General features: G+C 41.9%; 1 protein-coding gene across 4 annotated transcripts in view; it reads right to left on the minus strand.

Annotated features, from left to right (window-relative positions):
* Window positions 1-515: 515 nt before the first annotated feature.
* Window positions 516-26,983, minus strand: part of prkcz (protein kinase C, zeta) — a 227,597-nt gene continuing 201,129 nt past the window's right edge. For all 4 annotated transcript variants that reach the window (XM_047364805.1, XM_047364798.1, XM_047364822.1 and 1 more), the window contains 2 exons: window positions 15,037-15,152; window positions 516-3,552 (listed from right to left, as the gene is read on the minus strand). In XM_047364805.1, the coding sequence (XP_047220761.1) occupies window positions 3,465-3,552; window positions 15,037-15,152 (204 nt within the window). In that variant the 3' untranslated portion in view covers window positions 516-3,464. The remainder of the gene's footprint in view (window positions 3,553-15,036; window positions 15,153-26,983) is intronic.

A 26,983-nucleotide genomic window follows, 5' to 3' on the forward strand; every position in this document is an offset into this window, starting at 1 on the left:
ACGGGCTGAAGACGTTACCGTTTGCCAAGGAACTCAATCACTGGATTATAAAGAAATGAAGGAACATTTACAGACTGATGAAAGCGAGATTAAAACCTGATATTCTTTGTAACCTTATGTTGGGTTGTAAGTGTCCTCAGTGGAACTTGTTGCTGTAGAAATAGCAAAGTTATTGCAGCATTTGTGTGGAAAAGATGCAGATTCCTCCTCGGAACACTGAAAATGTATAAAAGACAAACACGTGTTAGCACACTGGCCTACAGTTTGTGACCGACTGTGACTGAGCTGACCCAATCATGTAAAGCTGCAGATTCATTAATATTCTAGTCAACAGTTGGAAGTATATCTTCTCTGGATTAAAGAAAGAGAAAATGAAAGGAGGATATAATAACGTTCCCTTGCTGTGTGAACAGAGTGTTGATCAGAAGCTTTGCTGCTTCAGAAGACAAACCAAACTAAACTGTAGCAAACAGCTCCTTGCCATGGTCTGCAAACAAAACAAGGATGGACCCAGGTCACGGAAAACCAGTAGCATTTTTAATAATTACACATATTTACAAGGAAGTGGTGAAGAAACGTTAAGCAGACTGACCCAGCATCAAGTTAAAAAATCCTGGTCTTATTTCATTCATTTTTTCAATCATTCTTTAAAATGGCCTTCAGTGTTGTCAAATTTGGATTCAATGAGTTCCATTGGTCCCTCAGAAATAAAATGCTATCTGGAGTAGAAAAAGCTCAACAAAAACATTAAGAACATGCAGAACAGAGGTGGAGTTTGGGAAGCTTCATCCAATTTTCAAATTCTACTCTTCATCAGCATATTGGAGGAAACTGAAGCACTTTATTATCGGTCTGTTCCCACCCGGCAGATTATTAAGACCCGGAGTCAAGATGAGCTAATTAATCCTATTACGTTGTTATCCAATTAGCACAGGTCACAGTTCATCTAATAATTTCTGGCCTACAGAGAGCTCTCCCTCCCCCGAAGCACACGGATAGAAGGGATCCCTCTCTGATATCCACAGATCATTGCAGGGTTCCTAAACAGAAAGGTTCTGCTCTGGGAGACATCTGGGGAAAAGAACATTGGTGTTTGCAGACTCTTTTCTATATTTATAAAGCTAAAATTTGAATCAAGTAGATCATGTTTAAAAATGGATATTTATGTGTACATTTCAGCTTTCCTCCATATACCGGAGAATCATTTCTTCATCCATCTCAGGAGAACAATTTGTGATTTTATGTCCTTGAAGAAAATATTTGCAACACTGAGAAAACATACATTTGAATCTGAAAAATATCACAATTTGCAAAAAAGAAAACTTTGTGATCCCAGTTCCTGGCTTCTTTTTCCAACAAACCATGAGAATGGTTCTGAACAGAGTGCTGAACACCACATGTTGGACCAGCTTTACACTGACAACTTTGTTCCAGGAGCAGGACAGCATCCTGACCAGCAATCCAATATAACATCAACGGTGCATCCAGTAGTGGGTGTTACTGGTATAAAACCAAATACCTTTTCAGCATTAGACCCGGGTACCAGAACATTCATCAGAACCAAAGGTCAGGACTGAAACGAATGTCTCATGGGACTACTCCTGCTAGACCCTGTCTAGGCCCGCCAGGCCCACGCAGAGTGATGCAGATGATCTAAGGAGGATCCAGGAGGGAAACCCACACATACCTCTCCCTGGTGACATTCTGCAGCTCTTCTTGCAGGATCCCAAGGCATTTCCAGCCAGAAGGTATATATAATCTGGTGATTTCTGAGTTTGCCCCAGGGATTCCTCTGAGTGGGATGTACCATCAGACATCCTGATCAGATACCAGGACCACCGTAGCTGACATCTTTAGATGTGGAGGAGCAGCAGCTCTACTCTGAGCCCTAGCTAGGTGACAGAGCTCCTGATGCTCTCTAAGGCATGGCCCAGACACCCTGCAGGGGAAGCTCATTTTAGGAGCTTATATCTGGGATCTGGTTCTTGTGGTCATGATCTCCTTACTATAGGTGAGGTTCAGGATGTACACAGAGCGGTAAATCCAGAGACAATCCGGAGCAGTGCCAGCAGACGATGTCATAATCCATCTATCCATCTCCTGAAAGACTTGTGATCCAAAATGAGGCGGGCTGAAGTATATGAACAACACCAAAATGTCCACAGGGAGCCAAACAGCCCAAACTTTTATGATTTGATCTGTTTTTTTCTCTTGTTTAAGATCTGAATCAAATCGCAGATGCTCATCTCAAGAAACCTTCCCTCTGTGTGTTATGGTCCAACCCCCAGCTTTAGGAAGCACTGATTAAAGAAGCTCTAAAATGGTTCCATATCCAGCAAAGCCAGTCGTGGGTTGGAGATGGAGACACATGACGTCTCATGGGTCAAGCTATGGTGACTGACTGGGCTTGACCACCAAACACTATGAAAGCTAGAACCAGAGTGCTCAGTTTTCCCCAACAAACTGATCCTAATTCCAGCTACCTGATTTCGACTGGCAGTAAATGGGCACAGCATCTGTTCGGCACCAGAAACTCTTGGTAAACAGGACACCATCTTTACTACACATAAAGGACACGTCATGCTCTCATTTTGTGCATTTAGTCTTCTCCTAATTCTGCTCAAGCAAACTCGTGGACAATCATCACTGATGTCTGAACTGAAAACAAGAGGACTGGTTGCAGCAGCTTCACCCACTGAAGCTGTGAAGGGTGGAGGAAGTCCAGTAAAAGCAATCAGAAACAGAATTCACTTGATCTTTGAGGCACTTCTTAAATACAAATTCATGTCCCAGTTAGCGTCCCACATTTAGTTAGAGACAATCAGATTTTACAAAAAGAAAATGTGGTTGCAAATGAGAATATGCCACTTGCATCAATTAAAGGCATCATCAATTTTGGATTCACTACCTACATTATAATACATAATAACTTAATGTTTTTATTTTGTCAATGTACATTCTTGCTTGCTCCGAGGCGTCGCCCCATCTACAAGATAGAAAAACTGAAATGAAGCAAAAGTGCAGCTAAAACCATTTCAAGCTCTTTAACAGAACTCTCATATTCATCATGGGACATGTGATGGTTGAAATATTTTCGTGAGGGCAGACACAGAATTACTGTTCTGAAATGACAAAGCTGGTCGTGCTTTGATTCAAGGATGGAAATAAGCTGAAAGGAAAAGGAGGGGAGAGGAGACCAGAAGGGCAGGGAATGTTCCCGTAGTCCAGGGTCTGTTTTCCACCTAAAAACTAAGACAGACAGGAGACTCTGATACTCAGCAAAACAATCTAATAGTCCAGGAAGGAAACTCTCCCCTTCCCCTGTTTGCTTCGCCTTCATGGCCGGTGCAGTGAGTTCGTCGTCCTCCTCGCCTTCCACTGTTGGCTTCTGTTGGTTTTATTCCTGGCTAAGACGGCAGCTTGAACAGACAGAAGGTGGGCGAAAGAGGAAGCTGCTCTCTCCTTCATACTGACTCTTCTGTGGACAGCAGCAGGGGGTTGATGTATTCAAATCCCTCGAACTCGGACTGGTCTATTCTCTTGATGACGTCCCTGAGGAAAAGGAGAAAACAGAATTACACATGCTGTTCCAAGGAAAATAAGTCACCTGCATCTCCCTGAACCTAAATGTTCACCAGCCTGAGTTTGCAAATATTTCCTCAGTTACACACAAAAAGAAACATTTTTATACAGTGGTATAAAAGTTTACACACCCTGTTAAAAATGCTTGATTTTAGTCATTTCTAAACTATTTACACATATTATGTGAAATATATCCTCAACAGTTTGCCAGTTCAGATTTAGTTCTGAACTCTGAACCACAATTATTCACTCCTTGTCATGATGGGTAGTGTTTCCCTCTCTCTTCTACATACTCATACTACTCTCCAATTTTGCATTATTTGCTGTTATTTCAGCTTTTAACTCTATGTTCTCTCTCTGTTTTTCCTCTTTCTAGAAGCTACATCTGACCTGGCTCTGAGTATAGCTGTGACACCTTCCTGGAGTGGGGCATCGGCCAAGCTGCTACTGCCAACAACTTAATGCTCACCCTCTACCAATGATCCACTTGGCCCTGTCTTTCAGTGTTTAACCCTGTCTCTCCTAGACATAACTACTGGCTGAGCTTCGACTGTGACTAACTGTATGTCCTTACTTTCTTCCTCTAGACCTGGAAACTGGCTCAGAGTTCATCTGCTTAGCGGTCTTTGTCTCCAAGATGAAGCATCTAAAGGAGCTATAACAATTAATGTGTCATTTTTCTTTCCTATAAAAAGTAGAACATGGTTCTGGTTCTGCTGGATGTTTCTTCCTGTTTTCCTTTCCACTGTCGCTACATGCATGCTCAGTATGAGGGATCACTGCAAAGTCAATGCAAGTGACTATCCACTGTCTCTACATGCTCATCCAGGAGGAATGAAAGCTACAAGTCTCTGACTCAATGTAATCTGCTGGGTTTCCTTAGATAGATAAACTTTTTAACCAATTTGAATAATAAACTGAATCTGACTGCACTGTTTGATTAACTGGAATGTATGTACCTGACTTCGATGGAATTGACTTTGTAAAGTGCCTTGAGATGACGTGTTGTGAATTGGTGCTATAGAAAAAACTGAATTGAACTGCTCAGCACGTCTGGAAGTTGGGGACTATGGATCTAATGTTTTTATTTAGTACCGTTACAAACCACATTTACAAACTGGATTCGCTCAAATCAAAGGAGCAGCTGAGCTGGTTTTAAAGGGAGCCAGTAGAAACATCAGAAGGGTTATTTACTGAGGTGCTTGATTTGCAGTGCAGCTGTTGTCTAACTGAACAAGCTGCTCTTCCTTTAAAATGTGTGTGATTAGAGCCTGTATTAGTTGTACCTGTTCTGCAGCACCAAATGGGCTGACTCTTTGTCTGCATCTCTTCAGAACAAAACCTACGGAAATAATAGTGCTGCAGAATAATGGTGGAACTTGAAGAGATGCTTTTTCTGTTCCTGAGAATGTTTCAACTAATAACAAAAGCATCATCGCAGGTAAATGAAGTAGTACCCAATAAATAAAGGGTGAAGAGTAGCTGGGTAAAAATAAACTGACTCACTTAGCAACACTGCTGCTTTCTTCTTCTGTAGCAACACGCTGTTTACTCATCTGTGTGTGTGTGTGTGTGTGTGTGTAGAGTGGGGGTGTCGAAGGAGAGACGAAGCCCAAAAAGGAGGCCTCTTGTCAGAAAGGCCGACAGGCTTTCTCCCTGCAGACACTGAGCGGAGGGCTTTGAAGTTGAAACAAAAGGTGCGTTCAGCGGTCCACCAGGTGGGTGGGGGTCTCCTTAAGGGCCACCAGCGGTGTCAAACAGGTTGTCGATCCCACCCACACAGAGCACAGGAACAAGTGAATGAAACACTACTGTGTCTTTCCTCGAGTGTGTTGAGTAGAATATTGATGAAGCAAATATTTTTCTTGCGTCTCATCTCATGCTAAGTTCTCTCAGTGTAGGAGGAGGTCAACAATCAGATTTAGAGGGAGGGTTTTTATGGTGGACTTTCTGAAAGGCAGGGAGATGGACCACAGAGAGGGACACACAGAGGAGAAGCTCTGGTAGGGGACCAAAAGAAACACTGAGCACAACCAAAGCTGCATTTTTCTCTTCTGGGCCTGGATGACATGAAAGCATTACCAGATGCAGAGAGAGGAGACGAGGCAGGAACACAGCAGAGCTCTGAGGTTAAGGAGGAGGAACAAGAATAAGGCTGCAAACCACTGGAGCTCTGCTTGTTGTTGTTGGAAATCAACACTTTCAAAGTGTATACTCATAGTAAACATGACACAAATCCTATGAAAGGACAGGTGGTATGAAGACAAACAGGTTCAGATTACTGCTTGTTCTGATTTAGATGGGCTAGAGTCCAAATGGTTTTACCAAAACTATTAGAAGAACAAATGAGCAAAACAGCTCCTTTAAGATGGTTCATTTATTTGTTCGCAACAAATAGGAAAGAGAGAGTGATGGCTCTGACTATTCCTTGGACTCTAAAAGAAGAGAGTTTTATTAATGTTGGTCTGAAAAATCAGCTGGAAGACAAACTGATTTTGCCTCATCACGAAAATGGCCTCTAAAGTTTTTTTCCCCACAGGGTCTTTGTTTCTGCTCTACAACTTCCACATTTTGGTCTTTTCATTGCATCTGCAATTTTGTCACTGAGTATTCAGTTAAAGTGAAATCGGGTCATGGGAAAAGTCAGGAACCTTTAGCAGCCATAGTTCTTGTTTTCTGGATGACTTTATCAGTGCACTCCTCTTTAAACATGGCCTTGTAACTGGGCCATTGTAACAAACTTTCTAAGTTTGGTTCATGACTGACTAAATGACTTTAGGGACCATTTCTACAGTTGAACTAAGGACTAATAGGCTGTGTTTGGTCTTCTCCACACATGCTGCTGTGTGTTGTGATCAGACATCTCTACTTTGGTCTTATCTATCCAAAGGACACACAGGGGTTGGACAATGAAACTGAAACACCTGGTTTTAGACCACAATAATTTATTAGTATGGTGTAGGGCCTCCTTTTGTGGCCAATACAGCATCAATTCGTCTTGGGAATGACATATACAAGACCTGCATAGTGGTCAGAGGGATTTTAAGCCATTCTTCTTGCAGGATAGTGGCCAGGTCACTACGTGATACTGGTGGAGGAAAACGTTTCCTGACTCGCTCCTCCAAAACACCCCAAAGTGGCTCAATAATATTTAGATCTGGTGACTGTGCAGGCCATAGGAGATGTTCAACTTCACTTTCATGTTCATCAAACCAATCTTTCACCAGTCTTGCTGTGTGTATTTGTGCATTGTCATCCTGATACACGGCACCACCTTCAGGATACAATGTTTGAACCATTGGATGCACATGGTCCTCAAGAATGGTTCGGTAGTCCTTGGCAGTGACATGCCCATCTAGCACAAGTATTGGGCCAAGAGAATGCCATGATATGGCAGCCCAAACCATCACTGATCCACCCCCATGCTTCACTCTGGGCATGCAACAGTCTGGGTGGTACGCTTCTTTGGGGCTTCTCCACACCGTAACTCTCCCAGATGTGGGCAAAACAGTAAAGGTGGACTCATCAGAGAACAATACATGTTTCACATTGTCCACAGCCCAAGATTTGCGCTCCTTGCACCATTGAAACCGACGTTTGGCATTGGCATGAGTGACCAAAGGTTTGGCTATAGCAGCCCGGCCGTGTATATTGACCCTGTGGAGCTCCCGACGGACAGTTCTGGTGGAAACAGGAGAGCTGAGGTGCACGTTTAATTCTGCTGTGATTTGGGCAGCCGTGGTTTTATGTTTTTTGGATACAATCCGGGTTAGCACCCGAACATCCCTTTCAGACAGCTTCCTCTTGCGTCCACAGTTAATTCTGTTGGATGTGGTTCGTCCTTCTTGGTGGTATGCTGACATTACCCTGGATACCGTGGCTCTTGATACATCACAAAGACTTGCTGTCTTGGTCACAGATGCGCCAGCAAGACGTGCACCAACAATCTGTCCTCTTTTGAACTCTGGTATGTCACCCATAATGATGTGTGCATTTCAATATTTTGAGCAAAACTGTGCTCTTACCCTGCTAATTGAACCTTCCCACTCTGCTCATACTGGTGCAATGTGCAATCAATGAAGACTGGCTACCAGGCTGGTCCAATTTAACCATGGAACCTCCCACACTAAAATGACAGGTGTTTCATTGTCCAACCCCTGTAGTTGCAGAAGTCTTGTGGTTTGTCCAGTGGACCTTTCCGAACCTAGAGTCTGAGATGTAGCTCTTGTGCAGTTTCTCTGAGCACTGCATGTTCTGAGCCTATTTTTTAATGCTGAGATAATTGCAGTAAATAAATGTTTTCAATGAATAACCATTCTCTGGTGTATAGGCAGCAACAATTGTTTCTTAAAAGTCACTGCAGATGTCTTTCCTTCTTGGCATTAACAGACAGCAGTATATTCCAGAGCAGGAAATGTCCAAACTCCTCATTTTAAACAGGTCCTCACACTTGCTTTTGATTAGGTTATTAAATCAATAACCCACTATTAGCAGCAAGTGGTTCCTACATTCCCTCCTAATTCCATGGAAACAGCAAAGGTGTACTTAGTTTCCTCTATATTTTTCCAGTCCTCCAGAAGTAAGGAAATTTGCTGCCATTCCTAATTGTAGAAAGGTATCATTCAGGAAACCCAAAAGAAATGACGAAGCCAAACTCCTGCTCATAAATCACGCTAACCTTTGAATAAAGAGTTGGCAAACCTGAGTATTTTGACTGACTACTGGACTGGAGTGTAAAACTTTGAACCAATGGGTTTATTTCTGAGGCACTGTTGACCATAAATAGTATGACGGACTGTAATATGCTGTAAAATAAGAAATGGGGAAAAAAAGGGCAGACTGGCCAGAAGGGAACAGTGTGGATCTGACCACAGTAACCAGTCAAAGGACCAAGGAGAGAGGACACAAAGTGTGCTTCCTTTGGCAGCAGCTGAGACTGCCATTTTCTCCCAGACAGAGCTGGCATAAAGAACCCCCGCTCCTCACCATGCTGGCATGGGCCCCCAGCAATCCTGGCTTTTAATGTAGCAATGTAAATCTCTAACGTGGAGGGCTTACACTCCTCTCTCCCCACACAGCTTTCAATTCTCTTTCTTCTCGTGCCAAGCCCATCATGAGTGGGAGCAAGAGGAGACTGAAGTGCTTTTTGCATCACCCCCTCCTAGCGGGAGTGGGCGATGGCAGCCCCTCTCCTTGGTAACAGAGAGAAGAGAAAGGGATGGGGAGACAAAGTGCGAGACGCAGGAAAGATGCGTGGGTCTGTCTTTTATTTTCTCCTTTTTTTCTTAATTTGTCTTTCATAGACAGGAGAACAGAACGGAAATCTGGGGGGTAAAGAGTGTGAAAGGATCCACAGTAAAGTTCATTTCACTCAGCTTACACCTGAAACAGGTTGAAGCTGCAGGCTCACTCTGTCATACACCATCTTCTGAGGTGGTGATGTCTCTACTCCTGAACTGACAGAGAGCTTTACACCCTCTCATCTCACCCCCTCACCCACCCTGCCTCCCACAGATCTGTGACCGACTCCCATCATCAAACTCTGTCATAAATGAGAGAATGAGCCGCGGCGCCATCCTGCTGCAGCTTTTCAGTGAGCTGTGAGGCTGGTCTGAAGTTTGACAAGAAATGATGCACCTTGAGACTGAGGGAGAGCCACTCACAGTGGCCACACAATGTGTTGGGAATTCAATACAGCCTGTGCTACTTCACAAGACTGGAGGGAGGGAGCTGAAAATGATCAGAGTGAGTAGAATTAGAAGCCAGGATAGACAGGTGACAGCAGCACACATCTGGTAGAAATGTTAACAGCCATTATGGTTTTAGGCTCAGAGAAGAGCTTTCTATTCATATATGAACTGTGAGATTTAAAACATAAAACTGAAAATAATTTGACACCCAGGGATCATCTCTAGCCTCCATTACTCTATCCACACATCTACTGTGTTCTAATGAAAAACACAGCAGCAGTTCCTCAGTCTCAGTCTTCCATTAATCTGCTGTCTGTACTCCCGTTCTTCTTTGTTTAGATGATCATTTCAGTGCATGCTTTTGTTAACCCAGTGTTCTTAGTTTCTTTCTATAGAAAGTACCCCCAGCACAGTACTTCTCTGTTTATTTTTAGGGATCTGTTCTGTCCTATTAATCCCTTGTGCGTGGCAGCAAATGGCCGCTCACACTGGGCCTGGTTCTGCTGAAGGCTTCATCCTACATAAAGGCAGATCTTTCTCTCCACCTCATGCAGGCATGCTCAGGAGGAGGGACTGCAGCAAAATCAAGTTCAGATGCAAACTGCTAGTTTTAGATCTGGATGTACTTTATTAGAACTGACTTTATGTGATTGGACTTGAATTGAAATAATATGAGTTTGTTCAGTTTGAATTAGATTCCATAGATTTAGACTAAAGTTGAATCCGCTTGTCTTACAGAGCCTTGACATGTTTGTCTAACCCGGCACTAAACAGTAGACTGGTAACGATACATTCAGAGATGAGATGATGGTTAGGAATATCTGTTCAGTGTAGAATCTGATTGGTCTGATCCGTCTAAGCATCTTAGAGTTAAACTAGAGATGCAGTAAAGTCTTGACTAGCCGTTTAGTTTTGTGTCGCTAGAAAGATCTAAGCGGCGGCCATCTTTGGGGACATCTGCTGTCTGCCAGACTCTTACTTCATCTCCTCATCTCAGTTTAGCTTACACTGACTGACAGAACTTTGAGACAAACCTCACTTTGACAACAAATGCTGTAGCATTTCACTATTGATAGATCTCATGCCACAACATATTGTTTCACCCTTACTCAGCTGAAGTGAATTTTAAAGTCAAAATGGCCATCCTACTGAACAATGCAGCTAAGCAGTTTTCTGGGTCATCAAGACCTTCTAGATGAAGTTCAGCTGGAGTTAAGATCTGAAAAATCAGTAGTCTGGAGAAAGAAAGAGGGGAGAGCTTCTATAATTCCTGTGTGGTGCCAAGAGCATCCAGATCCAATCCATGTGTGGGAATGCTTCTCATACAAGGTAAGTGGGCTTACTCCCAATTCTGCCTAAAAACATGGTTATGACTAAAGAAAGGGATCAGAACATCCTCCAAGAGCAACTTCTTCCAACAACCCAGAAACAATGTGGAGATGATCTGTTGATTTTACAGCACAATGGAGCACCTACAGTGATAACAAAGCAGTTACTGTAAATTATCAGAACAGAGAGAGATTGGAAACATGGTCAGGAAACTCCTCAAATCAGAACCCCACTGAGAACCTGTGGTCAGTTCTCAGAAACCAGGTGGAACATCAGAAGCCAAAAGACTGGGACCAGCTCCACGCACTAAGAAGACAAGAATAAGTCCAAGAGTAAGTGACCTTAACAGGTACTAGAACCACTACAACTCTGCCTTTTCAACCTTTACCAACCTACAGAATGTTTCAACAATGCTAACTTTAATCTCTGTTTAACATTAAACTCAAACCTTATTGAAATGATTATTCATTCCTGCTTGAGCTTGTGTATTTAAAGGGCATTATAGATAGCGGGTCCTGAATGTTTAGTTCCGCATCTGTTTTTGAGCAGCAGTTTTATTCAGAGATGGTTGAATAAATGGGTCCAATAAATGCTCTACAGGAATAATCTAAATGCTGGAGCATCAACAATCATTTCTGCCTGGATTTATAGCTAAATCTTGTCTAACAAAAGCCTGGTAATATCTATTGGCAGGCTTTATTAAAGGCGTATGGAAGCTATTTCTAATGGAACAGGGGAAAACAGGCCGAGCTTGTGTCTTCATGCCGTGTCTGCAGATAATCTTCAGCAGCAGAGCGTGAGTCGTGTCTGTTGTTGTGCCAGATATCCTCAGCCTCTGTTCTCTCCAAAAGTAAAATCTTCAACAAGAGCTCCTGTCAGGCCCTAAAAGCTCCATGCTGGTGTTAATCAAGACAATGTCCCTGGTGGATAAAGAAATCAGCTTAGGGAACCCGTGGGGGCATGTTTTGCTGTATTTGATGAGAAAGTCCTGTGAGAAGATGGAACAGCATGCAGTGTTTGTATGAAAGTGGGAAGGGGAGGGGTCTTTTTCCATGTATTTCACCATGACTGGAGAGAACATTAACACACTTTGGGATATATCCCAGTCAGAATCCCAGCAGAACCATTGTACATTGTGACACTAAAAAGGGTCAGTTTGACCTCAGGCCCCTGTGTGCTGTTGGTACAAAATTATGAATCTGGTTTCTAAAGGGTATAGTTTTACCCCAACAGAAATAATGGGACATGTTTTGCATTCAGATGTAGTGTTACAGCCATACATGTTGCTATAGCAACCATGCTGTACAGCAAACAGCTCACAAAGAGACGGATAAATTGAGTTCACCCATAAATTATCCATCCATCCGTCTGCATATGTAATGGGGAACTATTAAGCTCATTCTGGACGATCCCAAGGAGTTCCCAGGTTAGAAGGGAAACTTAGTTCCAGGTTCACCCTGGAGTCTTCTTCCAGTGGACGCTCTCTGGAAAACCCCAAAGGGAGGCATCCTGATCAGAAGCCTGACTTACTTTAATCTGGAGGCAAAGCATCTCTACTTCAAGCTCTCCTCCAGATGATGGAGCTCTTCCCCCTACTAAAAGGCAGAGCCCAGCCAGGAGGCTCATGTCAGCCCCTTATATTTGGAATCTTTTTGTTTTACTCCTGACTATCTCATTGTTAAGGTTGCTGACCTTTACGGGGGCTTCTAATGAAAGAACTGTTTCTCCTGCTTGTTTAAGATCTGTCTTACTGCCATAACCGAGGTGTGTTGCAGCTCATCAGCCAATAAATAAAGGTCTCAAAGGGTCACGTCCCTCTTTCACTGGGCCTTAATCTGCAGTGACCTTGTTTGTAGTTGTTGTAGTCTTGTGCTCTTTGGTGTGATTGACACTTCCATTTTTGAAACCAATCATTTATTTTTCATCAATCAACAAAATGCACTGTTGCAGTGATGGAGTGAATGAATAAAAGAGAAATCTAAATCAAATTAATATTTGGTGTGACCACCCTTTGCCTTCAAAACAGCATCAATTCTTCTAGGTCCACTTGCCCACAGTTTTTGAAGGTACTCGGCTGTTAGGTTGTTCCAAACATCTTGGAGAACTAACCACAGATCTTCTGTAGATGGAGGCTTTCTCACATCCTTCTGTCTCTTCGTGTAATCCCAGACACACTCCATGATGTTGAGATCAGGGCTCTGTGGGGGCCACACCATCACTTCCACTAAGTCTTGATCTTCTTTATGCTGAAGATAGTTCTTAATGACTTTGGCTGTATGTTTGGGTTCACTCACTTAGTATTTTGTAAATTGAGACAAATAAACAATCATTATTAATATTTCTGAAAGTATTCTTTGTTTACAGCATTTTTCAAACCTGCCTAAAACTTCTGCACAGTACTGTATATATCTAAAAGGTAAGTGTATTTGTTCACAGTGGAAGCTGGTAGGGATTCTCTGACATTTTTAGCCTTTTTCTATTTCATAGTTAGGAGGTGTTGGAGACCCTGTAGCTTAAAGCTCCCATGTGTTAGTTCTTTTAGTTTTGTCCTGTAATTGGATTGGTTGGGCTTAAATGTAAAATAAATAGTTGTTTTTCTACTGACATTAACTACTTAGTGGTTAATAGTTTTTCTGTGTTACACCAAGCTAACGGTCGAAATGTTGATGAGCCAAAATGACAGCTTTGCTTTTTTACTCCACTGACCAGAGCAACAGCCATGTTACTGCAGATGAGGATTTAATCTGTCTAGACATCTCCCACTCCATCATCATTCATTAACATCAAGATACCTGAGATGATTCATGCTTTATGACATGGCGCGTTATCCTGCTGGAAGCAACCATCAGAAGATGGGTACACTGTGGTCATAAAGGGATGGACATGGTCAGCAACAATACTCAGGTAGGCTGAGGCATTGACACGATGCTCCATTGGTACTAAGGGGCACACAGTGTGCCAAGAAAATATCCCCCACACCATTACACCACCTCCACCAGCTTGAATCATTGGTACAAGACAGGATGGATCCATGCTTTCATGTTGTTGACGCCAAATTCTGACCCTACCATCCGAATGTTGCAGCAGAAATTAAGACTCATCAGACCAAGCAACGTTTTTCCAATATTCTATTGTCCAATTTTGGTGAGCCTGTGCAAATTGTAGCCTCAGTTTCCTGTTCTTAGCTGACAGGAGTGGCACCCGATGTGGTCTTCTGCTGCTGTAGCCCATCCGCCTCAAGGTTCGACATGTTGTGCGTTCAGAGATGCTCTTGTGCATGCCTTGGTTGTAACGAGTGGTTATTTGAGTTACTGTTGCCTTTCTATCAGCTCAAACCAGTCTGGCCATTCTCCTCTGACCTCTGGAATCAAGAAGGCATTTGTGCCCACAGAACTGACGCTCACTGGATATTTTCTCTTTTTCGGACCATTCTCTGTAAACCCTAGAGATGGTAGAGCGTTAAAATCCCAGTAGATCAGCAGTTTCTGAAATACTCAGACCAGCTCGTCTGGCACCAACAACCATGCCATGTTCAAAGTCACTTAAATCACCTTTCTTCCCCATTCTGATGCTCGGTTTGAACTGCAGCAGATCGTCTTGACCATATCTACATGCATAAATGCATTGAGTTGCTGCCATGTGATTGGCTGATTAGAACTTTGCGATAACGAGCAGTTGGACAGGTGTACCTAATAAAGTGGCCGGTGAGTGTATACACTACGTTGTGAGGACCCACTGCTCCTTGTGGGGACCAAAGCCTGGTCCCCATGGGGGACAATGCTGTAGGTAGAACAAGAGCAGATGTGTATGCTGCAGAGATGAGTAGAGGAATGAAGCTACAGCTAAGCTACAGTGATGACGTTGTCAGCTGACATGTTTACAAAGAATCAAGAATTTAAGACAAAAACGAACCTAATGGTGCTTTAAAATAGTCTGCTAAAGTTGTTATACTAGGCTGCCATCCAGCCAAACAGTCAGACACATTTTGCTCTCTGACAAAGCAGGAAAATATGTGAAATAGAGCAGATTCATTAACAATTTGGTCATATTAAAATACAGTCAATTTAAGAAAACTAGAGCAGGACAGAATCAGACGGAAATAAGCTGACATACGATAGCCTGCAAATTCTTGCTATATGCAATCAATATGGTAAAATATGACCTTTATTTTTCAACACCATTACATACCAAAATTATTTTTTTCACATCAAGTTCATGATTTAAGAATGGATTTTATGATGATTTTATTTCCCTTAATAAAGCCATCATTGAAAAATGCTTTTTATCTTTACCCAGATCACCTTTATCTGATGGTAACATTCGTTGGATGATTGGAAGTGTGACATGAATGCAAAGAACAAATCTGTAAGGCGACAAATCCTTTTTCACAGCCCTGGACAGTCTTTCATGTGAGCAGAGAAGAAGCAGTACTCACTCGTCATCTGGTGTTAGCTGCACTGGTTCATTGGTAAACTGCGTGTCAAAATTGTCCAAGCCATACTCATCAGAGATTTGAGGTTTGAAGGGCGGGGTCATCTCTTTCTTTTCCAGCTGAGGAAAAACAAAGCCATTAACATGTGTCATCAACATGTACCACAGACAGTTTTTCTCCTCAGAACTCCAGTGTGGTGACCATGGAGAAACGGATAAACAGCATGTGTCAAAACACTGGTAATGATCATGTTGATTGGGTTTTAATGCACTATTTGTTTTGGTCTTTTCCAGTGCTGCAGTTTTTAGTGAAGTTTTCTTTCCACTCATCACCCAGCGCCAGAACCATGATCCACAGAGGCTAAAGGTGGAAAGATGCAAATCAGAACTTCAGCTTCTCCTTAATGCCTGCTGAAGGTAAAACTTGCAGAACAATTGTTTTATAATCAGGGTTGAAATAGAATGTGTACTTGACTTGGAATCTGTAGGATTGGACTGGACTGAGTACATACAGTATTTCTGCATTTGAATTGAATTTCCTTGTAATTTAATCTTTTTGCAAAGTGCTTTGAGACAATATTTCTAGTGAACTGGCACTATAAAAATAAACTGAACTTAACTGAAACTAAATTGAAATAGTGACATTTAATAATCCCCCAGTGGGCCCACCACCTGCAGGGGGAACCGTGAGGGACCGGTGCAGAGAGGATTGGGTGGCGGACGAAGGTGGAGACCTCAGCGGCCCGATCCCCGGATGCTTAGGCTGGCTCTAGGGACGTGGAATGTCCTTAGATTAATGGCTGTTGTCCAAACATATACTAAAGTCATCTATGATCTGCTGGTTGTTTGTTTTTGTCTTTTAAATGTCACCATTTACAGTCTCTTGCAGAAGTATTCATAACGCATGAACTTGTTCTAAGCAAATAGTTTACAACAAGCCATGTAGGAGACACAGCAGACATGTGGAAGAAGGTGCTCTGGTTTGATGAGACCAAAACTGAACTCTTTGGCCTACATGCAAAACTTTATGTGGCTGAAAACTAGAACTTCACATCATTTAGAACACACCATCTCCATCATGAAACTAAGTGATGGCAGTATCATGCTATGGAGACACTTTACTTCAGCAGGAACAAGGAAGCTGGTCAGTGTTGAAGGGAAGATGGATGGAGGTAAATCCAGGAGAATCCTGGAAGAAAGCTGTTAGAGGCTGCAGAAGACCTGAGACTGGGGTGGAGCTGGAGGGAGCCAGATAAACAATGGAATGGTTTCGATCAAAGCATCTTTATGTGTTAGGATGGCCTAGTCAAAGAATCCAACAGAACACCTGTGACCTGATTTGAAAACTGATGTTCACAGGAGACCTCTACCTAATCTGATGGAGGTTCAGCTGTTTTCCAAAGAAGAGTGGGCAAAAGTTTATCCCTTTATGTGCAAAGCTGGTACAGACTTACCCCAAAAGACCTGGAGCTGTACCTGCAGAAAAGCGTTTCTATATAGTATTGAATCAGGGGGCTGATTAAATATGCATGCCACACTTTTTAGATTTTAATTAGGAAAAGTTTTGAAAACAATCTGTCCTTTATCTGCTTTTTATTTACTTTATAGTTATGCACATATCCCAGCAAAAGGCTTTAGGCTTGTGGTTGCAACCTCACAATGTGTTTCTGTATTTGAATACCATTAGGGAGCCAGGGACTATGGGTAAATTTAGTCTTTGTGTCACATTTACAGAGTGGACTGAGCTGCTCACTTTTTCCTGTAGAACACTAATAAAGCTGAAATATGATGGTTTTGTACAAATAATTGTTAACCTCTTCTACGAGCTCAATGCCACTGTTCTTCTTGCCTTTAACAGCTGCTGTAGAATCAGTCCTGGAAATATTTTTTCTTCATTTCTCTCATCAGAACTCATTGTGTTTTTCCCACCTTCGGACATTTGTGACAGACTTTCCAAGTCCTCTACTGCTAACGCTGCCACTCAAAACCACTGTGTGATTGTAGACTTCTATAGGAAGAAAGGAAGCTTTACTTGTTGCTGTATCTGTAGTGAACACAGAGTGCCTGTGTTTGACCCAAGGCATGTCTAAGGAAGAAAATAGCCTTGTACATGTTAGCTGGTTAAGCAAACACTGAGCCCAAAATAGATACTGTTCTATTCAGTCCATCTGGGGTTTTCCATATGCTTGGATGTGCTACAGTAAAAGAGGAGGATTTTTTGTGGCGGTGACAGCAGGACTGTTCAGGGTTGGAAAACAACAGAACACTGAATGGAGAGGCAGCAGAATAATTGAGTTGGAGTGATTCAGCTGGAAGAGTTTTTGTCTGCTGTGTTTCCATGGTTTCACATCAGTAACTCACCCTTTTAAAATCTGTGCTGAGGACATTTTCCTAGAACACAAACAGGTACACTATTTCCTTCCTCATGCTGTTTTGGGAAGGTGCGTTTAGTTATTGGAGGGGGGGGGGGGGGGGGGGGGGGGGGTGGGGGGGGGGGGGGGGGGGGGGGGGGGGGGCTACACCTGGTGAGAGGACTGAAAAATCATTTTAACCTGTGTGTGTATGACTGAGCGAGGTGTCTTATCTGATGAGTAAATGCTCTCTGGAGTTTCTGTTAAAAGGGCATTAATAGCAGAACATTGCACAATGCCCAGATCAAAAATGCACTAAAACGTCAGTGAGATGCTAAGCTCAGCCAGCAATCATTTATGATTTTTACAAAAACAATCAGCTGCAAACAATCATCAGGTTTGTGCACATAACTGCAAAACTGTGTTAAAGATTCAGGTAGTCTGTTCAAATCTCACTTCATTAGGCCAAAAGCAGAAACCATAGCTGTATGATCATCCAGAAACATAACCTATGACTGCACTAAGTACAAAGGAAGCTCGTAATAACTACAGGTCCTTCTCAAAATATTAGCATATTGTGATAAAGTTCATTATTTTCCATAATGTCATGATGAAAATTTAACATTCATATATTTTAGATTCGTTGCACACTAACTGAAATATTTCAGGTCTTTTATTGTCTTAATACACATGATTTTGGCATACAGCTCATGAAAACCCAAAATTCCTATCTCACAAAATTAGCATATCATTAAAAGGGTCTCTAAATGAGCTATGAACCTAATCATCTAAATCAACGAGTTAACTCTAAACACCTGCAAAAGATTCCTGAGGCCTTTAAAACTCCCAGCCTGGTTCATCACTCAAAACCCCAATCATGGGTAAGACTGCCGACCTGACTGCTGTCCAGAAGGCCACTATTGACACCCTCAAGCAAGAGGGTAAGACACAGAAAGAAATTTCTGAACGAATAGGCTGTTCCCAGAGTGCTGTATCAAGGCACCTCAGTGGGAAGTCTGTGGGAAGGAAAAAGTGTGGCAGAAAACGCTGCACAACGAGAAGAGGTGACCGGACCCTGAGGAAGATTGTGGAGAAGGGCCAATTCCAGACCTTGGGGGACCTGCGGAAGCAGTGGACTGAGTCTGGAGTAGAAACATCCAGAGCCACCGTGCACAGGCGTGTGCAGGAAATGGGCTACAGGTGCCGCATTCCCCAGACCTGGGCTACAGAGAAGCAGCACTGGACTGTTGCTCAGTGGTCCAAAGTACTTTTTTCGGATGAAAGCAAATTCTGCATGTCATTCGGAAATCAAGGTGCCAGAGTCTGGAGGAAGACTGGGGAGAAGGAAATGCCAAAACGCCAGAAGTCCAGTGTCAAGTACCCACAGTCAGTGATGGTCTGGGATGCCGTGTCAGCTGCTGGTGTTGGTCCACTGTGTTTTATCAAGGGCAGGGTCAATGCAGCTAGCTATCAGGAGATTTTGGAGCACTTCATGCTTCCATCTGCTGAAAAGCTTTATGGAGATGAAGATTTCATTTTTCAGCACAACCTGGCACCTGCCCACAGTGCCAAAACCACTGGTAAATGGTTTACTGACCATGGTATCACTGTGCTCAATTGGCCTGCCAACTCTCCTGACCTGGACCTCATAGAGAATCTGTGGGATATTGTGAAGAGAACGTTGAGAGACTCAAGACCCAACACTCTGGATGAGCTAAAGGCCGCTATCGAAGCATCCTGGGCCTCCATAAGACCTCGGCAGTGCCAAAGGCTGATTGCCTCCATGCCACGCCGCATTGAAGCAGTTATTTCTGCAAAAGGATTCCCGACCAAGTATTGAGTGCATAACTGTACAGGATTATTTGAAGGTTGACGTTTTTTGTATTAAAAACACTTTTCTTTTATTGGTCGGATGAAATATGCTAATTTTGTGAGATAGGAATTTTGGGTTTTCATGAGCTGTATGCCAAAATCATCCGTATTAAGACAATAAAAGACCTGAAATATTTCAGTTAGTGTGCAATGAATCTAAAATACATGAATGTTAAATTTTCATCATGACATTATGGAAAATAATTAACTTTATCACAATATGCTAATATTTTGAGAAGCACCTGTATGTACAGAAACACCACCAAGATCTCTGGACATGAGCTCCTCACAGATGGACATAATGAGAGTAGACTTAGACCGATGAGTCAAAGGTGCTTGCTCAATACTCTGTTCAACTATCTGTCCACTGTTGCCACATGCTTGGTCAGGAGAAGCGATTAATGCAAAGTCAATAACTAGATCCAGTTGGCTGGGCTGCTTTACATAGATAACTTTTAAGTATCTTCTATTGAATTAAATATCAGATTAGACAGTCTGTCACTGACTCAATCTGTCAATCTATAATAACCTTTTGTAAGGTATGGGCTCCGGTCCAGATCTGGATCCAAATGTGAATCAATCCTGAGACCATGAAGCACAAAATGGGAACAGAGACCTGAGCACAGCAGCACAAAACAACACAACTCATTACCTACAGTACAATGTACAAAGTAAAGATGGATGTTGTTTCTGTAAATGCCTCCCCTCAGCAAAGATCCTCAGCAGAGCAAGATGTATGCTTACTGAAGACTTTCTGTAGCTGTTTGGGACTGAACAGCTGTTTAGCCTTAAGAAAACCACTAATCAGTGAGGCTAACCAGAAAAAAAGCCTTCAATTTGCTAGGGAGCATAAAGATTGGATTCTGGAGCAATGGAAGAAGGTTATGTGGTCTGATGAGTCCAGATTTACCCTGTTCCAGAGTGATGGGCGCATCAGGGTAAGAAGAGAGGCAGGTGAAGTGATGCACCCATCATGCCTAGAGCCTACTGTACAAGCCTGTGGGAGCAGTGCTATGATCTGGGGTTGCTGCAGTTGGTCAGGTCTGGGTTCAGCAACAGTATGGGTTCAAAGAATGAAGTCAGCTGAATACCTGAATATACTGAATGACCAGGTTATTCCATCAATGGATTTTTTCTTCCCTGATGGCACGGGCATATTCCAAGATGACAAGGCCAGGATTCATCGGGGTCGAATTGTGAAAGAGAGGTTCAGGGAGCATGAGACATCATTCTCACACATGGATTGGCCACCACAGAGTCCAGACCTTAACCCCATTAAGTATCTTTGGGATGTGCTGGAGAAGGATTTGCACAGTGGTTAGACTCTACCATCATCAATGCAAGATCTTGATGAAAAATGAATGCAACACTGGGTGGAAATAAATCTTGTGACATTGCAGTAGCTTATCGAAACAATGCCACAGCGAATGTGTGCCGTAATCAAAGCTAAAGGCGGTCCAACGAAATATTAAAGTGCGTGACCTCTTTTTTTTTTTGTGGCAACTTTTTTTTTGGCCAGGCAGTGTATAAATGATAAGATTAAACGTCTTTGAGATAAAAGGGTGTAATAACATTACAGCAGCTTTGTAAAATCTAACAAACCCTCTAAAATAATTTATGTCCAGAAACTCCAGAATTACAATAAGTGATTAATTTGAAAAAGACTCAAGTTCATGTACATCTGATTAGCTTGTTAGCTTCCAGCACTCAGAGGATGCATTTAATTTTCCAACATGCGGGCCGTGATACAACATCTTTATTAAAAAGTTAAGGGAAGAATTTTAGGAAAGTAACTTCATAGAACCTTACTTCCAAAAAATTCTAACTAAGCTTTTCAGTTAAATTAAACAGCAATAATGCCACTGTTCACAGAGTTAAAACTATTTCAGAATAACTGTATTTATGATGCAAAGTGCTTTATAGCCAGTATGATAAACTGTCAACAGTCTGAAACATTAATAGCCAACACCGATTCAATATGATTAGACTCAGCACTTAATTCCATAATGACAGAAGAACACCAACTGTACTGGACTGAGATCCAGGCAGAGCAGATAAAGGAAAAGCTCTACAAGAGTTCATTCCAGCACGTCCACAACGGATTAGATTCGACAGATGCAAGCATTTTTAAAAATGGATTACTTTGGATACATTTCATCCAAACAGAATCTAACAATGGCTGTACTCATGATAATCTGTGAATCAGCATAAATCACTTAATCTTCACATACAAATTCTATACAGGTCCTTCTCAAAATATTAGCATATTGTGATAAAGTTCATTATTTTCCATAATGTCATGATGAAAATTTAACATTCATATATTTTAGATTCATTGCACACTAACTGAAATATTTCAGGTCTTGTGTTGTCTTAATACAGATGATTTTGGCATACAGCTCATGAAAACCCAAAATTTCTATCTCACAAAATTAGCATATCATTAAAAGGGTCTCTAAATGAGCTATGAACCTAATCATCTAAATCAACGAGTTAACTCTAAACACCTGCAAAAGATTCCTGAGGCCTTTAAAACTCCCAGCCTGGTTCATCACTCAAAACCCCAATCATGGGTAAGACTGCCGACCTGACTGCTGTCCAGAAGGCCACTATTGACACCCTCAAGCAAGAGGGTAAGACACAGAAAGAAATTTCTGAACGAATAGGCTGTTCCCAGAGTGCTGTATCAAGGCACCTCAGTGGGAAGTCTGTGGGAAGGAAAAAGTGTGGCAGAAAACGCTGCACAACGAGAAGAGGTGACCGGACCCTGAGGAAGATTGTGGAGAAGGGCCAATTCCAGACCTTGGGGGACCTGCGGAAGCAGTGGACTGAGTCTGGAGTAGAAACATCCAGAGCCACCGTGCACAGGCGTGTGCAGGAAATGGGCTACGGGTGCCGCATTCCCCAGGTCAAGCCACTTTTGAACCAGAAACAGCGGCAGAAGCGCCTGACCTGGGCTACAGAGAAGCAGCACTGGACTGTTGCTCAGTGGTCCAAAGTACTTTTTTCGGATTAAAGCAAATTCTGCATGTCATTCGGAAATCAAGGTGCCAGAGTCTGGAGGAAGACTGGGGAGAAGGAAATGCCAAAATGCCAGAAGTCCAGTGTCAAGTACCCACAGTCATTGATGGTCTGGGGTGCCGTGTCAGCTGCTGGTGTTGGTCCACTGTGTTTTATCAAGGGCAGGGTCAATGCAGCTAGCTATCAGGAGATTTTGGAGCACTTCATGCTTCCATCTGCTGAAAAGCTTTATGGAGATGAAGATTTCATTTTTCAGCATGACCTGGCACCTGCTCACAGTGCCAAAACCACTGGTAAATGGTTTACTGACCATGGTATCACTGTGCTCAATTGGCCTGCCAACTCTCCTGACCTGAACCCCATAGAGAATCTGTGGGATATTGTGAAGAGAACGTTGAGAGACTCAAGATCCAACACTGTGGATGAGCTAAAGGCCGCTATCGAAGCATCCTGGGCCTCCATAAGACCTCAGCAGTGCCACAGGCTGATTGCCTCCATGCCACGCCGCATTGAAGCAGTCATTTCTGCAAAAGGATTCCCGACCAAGTATTGAGTGCATAACTGTACATGATTATTTGAAGGTTGACGTTTTTTGTATTAAAAACACTTTTCTTTTATTGGTCGGATGAAATATGCTAATTTTGTGAGATAGGAATTTTGGGTTTTCATGAGCTGTATGCCACAATCTTCCGTATTAAGACAATAAAAGACTTGAAATATTTCAGTTAGTGTGCAATGAATCTAAAATATATGAATGTTAAATTTTCATCATGACATTATGGAAAATAATTAACTTTATCACAATATGCTAATATTTTGAGAAGGACCTGTATACAGTTTGTATTTTCTTTTTTTTTTTTGTTCTGGGTTTTCTTTAAATTGTCTTCACTCATGTTAACGTCTTGTAAATGCAGATTGTGCAACTTTATTTCTACTTTTAAATGGTGCTTATACTTTATAGAAAGCACTAATCACAGTCTTTCTGGGCCATCTCCAAGTTTCTTTTTACTTTCAGATTTGACTTGACTTGATTAGCCCCATACCAATTAATAGCTTAGCTACCACTCTTAATTATTTAATCCTTAGTTTTCCTTATCCAAATTGCCAAGCACTAAAGCCACTTCTGTTTGTTGTTTTGTACCATCCACCAGGCTCTTATTCTCAATTTTTAGATCAGTTCTCAGACTTATCTGATTTAGTATTAAATACAGATAAGGTTATTATAGTGGGGGATTTTAACATTCATGTTGACACTGAAAGTGATAGCCTAAATATAGCCTTTAATGCTATCTTAGATTCAATTGGGTTTGCTCGAAACATTAGCAAACCTACCCACCTTTGTCTTCAATCTCTGGACCCTGTGCTTACATATGGCATTGAGTGTAAAGAAATAACATTATTTCCTCATAACCCTGTGCTGTCTGACCATTTTTTAATAACGTTTGAGTTTAATTTAACCGAGTACTCTGTACCTGAAAGAAAATTTCATTATAGTAGATCATTATCAGACAATGTTGTAACAACCTTTAAAAAATCTGTCGTATTTTTTATTTCGTCATTATCACAGAAAAACACAGATGAGGGCAATAATTTAGTTTCTTCCCCTTCACAAATTGATGTTCTTGTTCATAGCGTTACTTCCTCACTGGGTGGTGAATTAGACAATGTAGCCCCCCTGAAAAAGAAGGTAATTATTCATAGGAGACTGGCTCCCTGGTAAAGTGGAGCTTCATGAGTTATCAAAAATATTAGCTTCAGCTTGTATGTTTAGACCCAATCCCAACCAAAGTATTTAAGGAGGTGTTCCCTCTGATTACCAGCCCCATTTTAGATAGGTTAGCTGAAATTAAATCTTGACTTAAAAAACCGTTGCTTGATAGAGATGACTGAATAAATTACAGACCTATATCCAATCTTCCGTTCTTATCTAAAATTCTTGAGAAAATAGTTGCTAATCAAATGTGTGAGCATTTACACAGCAATGACCTGTTTGAAGAGTTTCAGTGAGGTTTCAGAGCTCATCATAGCACTGAAACAGCTCTGGTGAAAGTCACTAATGATTTCTTATGGCTTTAGATAATGGACTTGTGTCTGTACTTGTTCTGTTAGATCTCAGTGTTGCATTTGATACAGTGGATCACGATATTCTCTTGTGGAGTATCACAGGGTTCAGTGCTTGGCCCAATTCTTTTTACTATACATGTGCTTCCAATAGGTAAAATTATAAGGCAGCATGGGATAAAGTTTCACTGTTATGCTGATGATACTCATATTTATTTATCCATAAATCCTTATGAGCCTCACCAGTTAGAGTATAGGCATGTCTTGAAGACATTAAAACTTGGATGACTTTAAACTTTCTGCTTCTAAGACATAAGTTGTCATCTTTGGACTGGAATCTTTGAAAAAGTAACTGCTTAGACAATCAATTAATGTGGATGGCATTGAATTGACTTCCGGCAACAAAGCAAAAAACCTTGGTGTAAAGGTGCATTCCAACCGAATGTGATTTCAGCAAATTTCTCATTCATTTCGCTAGCAATTCGCGAGGCCAGCGTGCGACAATGCTCCACTTGCTTCACTGCTTCGTCAAATAGCAGGCGCTTCGATATGCTGCCCACCGGTTTCAACTTAATATGGAGCGAGTCACAGTGCTTTATTTATGTCTAGCCAAACAATGCCGCCGGTGTAGACGTCCCTGGGTTCAACAGAGACGGAACCAGTTTGAAGAGTACCACCACCTACTCCAGGAGCAGCATCTGGATCACGGTCACTTCCAGCGGTACTTCCGTCTATCCAGGACCCAGTTTGAGTACCCGCTGCCCCACATTGGGGGACGAATCTGCCTTCGGGACATTAACTACATGCGCTGTATCCCCTCTGCACACCCAGTCAGTTGTGGCAGATGGCCACTCACATTAGGACTGGTTCTGCTTTATTTCTTTAGAAGAAAAAAGAAAAGAAAAAGATATAAGAAAGAAAAAAAAGAGAGAAAAAGAAGAAAAAGAGAAAGACAAAAAAAAAAAGTACTGGTTCTGCTGGAGGTTTCTTCTGTTAAAAGGGAGTTTTCCTCCCCACTGTTGCTACATGCATGTTCAGTACGAGGAATTACTGCAAAGTCAATGTAGGCGACTGTCCACTGTCGCTACATGCTCATCCAGGAGGAATGAATGTTGCAAGTCACTGACTCAATGCAATCTACTGGGTTTCCTTAGATAGAAAAATGGTTTAACCAATTTCAATAATAAACTAAATCTGAATATACTGTTTGATAGTTAGAATTAATTGGAATGTATGTATCTGACTTGAAATCTGTATGATTTGATGGGATTGACTTTGTAAAGTGCCTTGAGATGACATGTGTTGTGAATTGGCACTATATAAATTAAACTGAATTGAATTCAGGTGAATTGACTTGTATCTTCTGGATTGTCTAAACTAAGGCTGTTACTAACTTAATCCTAGAGATGTTCACAAGTCAAATTTTCCAAATCCAAGTCAAGTTTCAAGTCTTTTAGGACAAAGTCCAAGTCAAGTCTCAAGGCTTTGATGACCAACTCCAAGTCAAGTCTCAAGTCTTTCCTCCCAATTCAGAGTCAACTCTCAAATTTCTAGTGATTCAAATAAACATTAAACTAATCAAATCCCCAAAGTCTAGGTCACCTCTAAAATCTGTATCGCTGTAGGTTAGGATACAATCCTGTACTCTTATTCCTCAGGCGTAATTTATTACATGAACATTTGAATTATAATCCTATCTTTCCCAATTCACAATCCAAAAGGTTGTAGGGGCAACAGGCTCAGGAGGTAACCCTTGACATCCCTCTCGTCAGCAACATCCTCCAGGGCACCCAGTACATATTTCAATGAGGAGAAGCAGCGGCTCTACAGGTCCTTCTCAAAATATTAGCATATTGTGATAAAGTTAATTATTTTCCATAATGTCATGATGAAAATTTAATATTCATATATTTTAGATTCATTGCACACTAACTGAAATATTTCAGGTCTTTTATTGTCTTAATACGGACGATTTTGGCATACAGCTCATGAAAACCCAAAATTCCTATCTCACAAAATTAGCATATTTCATCCGACCAATAAAAGAAAAGTGTTTTTAATACAAAAAACGTCAACCTTCAAATAATCATGTACAGTTATGCACTCAATACTTGGTCGGGAATCCTTTTGCTTCAATGCGGCGTGGCATGGAGGCAATCAGCCTGTAGCACTGCTGAGGCCTTTTGGAGGCCTAGGATGCTTCGATAGCGGCCTTTAGCTCATCCAGAGAGTTGGGTCTTGGGTCAACGTTCTCTTCACAATATCCCACAGATTCTTTATGGGGTTCAGGTCAGGAGAGTTGGCAGGCCAATTGAGCACAGTGAAACCATGGTCAGTAAACCATTTACCAGTGGTTTTGGCACTGTGAGCAGGTGCCAGGTCATGCTGAAAAATGAAATCTTCATCTCCATAAAGCTTTTCAGCAGATGGAAGCATGAAGTGCTCCAAAATCTCCTGATAGCTAGCTGCATTGACCCTGCCCTTGATAAAACACAGTGGACCAACACCAGCAGCTGACACGGCACCCCAGACCATCACTGATTGTGGGTACTTGACACTGGACTTATGGCATTTTGGCATTTCCTTCTCCCCAGTCTTCCTCCAGACTCTGGCACCTTGATTTCCGAATAACATGCAGAATTTGCT

This window comes from Girardinichthys multiradiatus, chromosome 1 (assembly GCF_021462225.1).
Source record: "Girardinichthys multiradiatus isolate DD_20200921_A chromosome 1, DD_fGirMul_XY1, whole genome shotgun sequence".
Lineage (NCBI taxonomy): Eukaryota > Metazoa > Chordata > Actinopteri > Cyprinodontiformes > Goodeidae > Girardinichthys > Girardinichthys multiradiatus.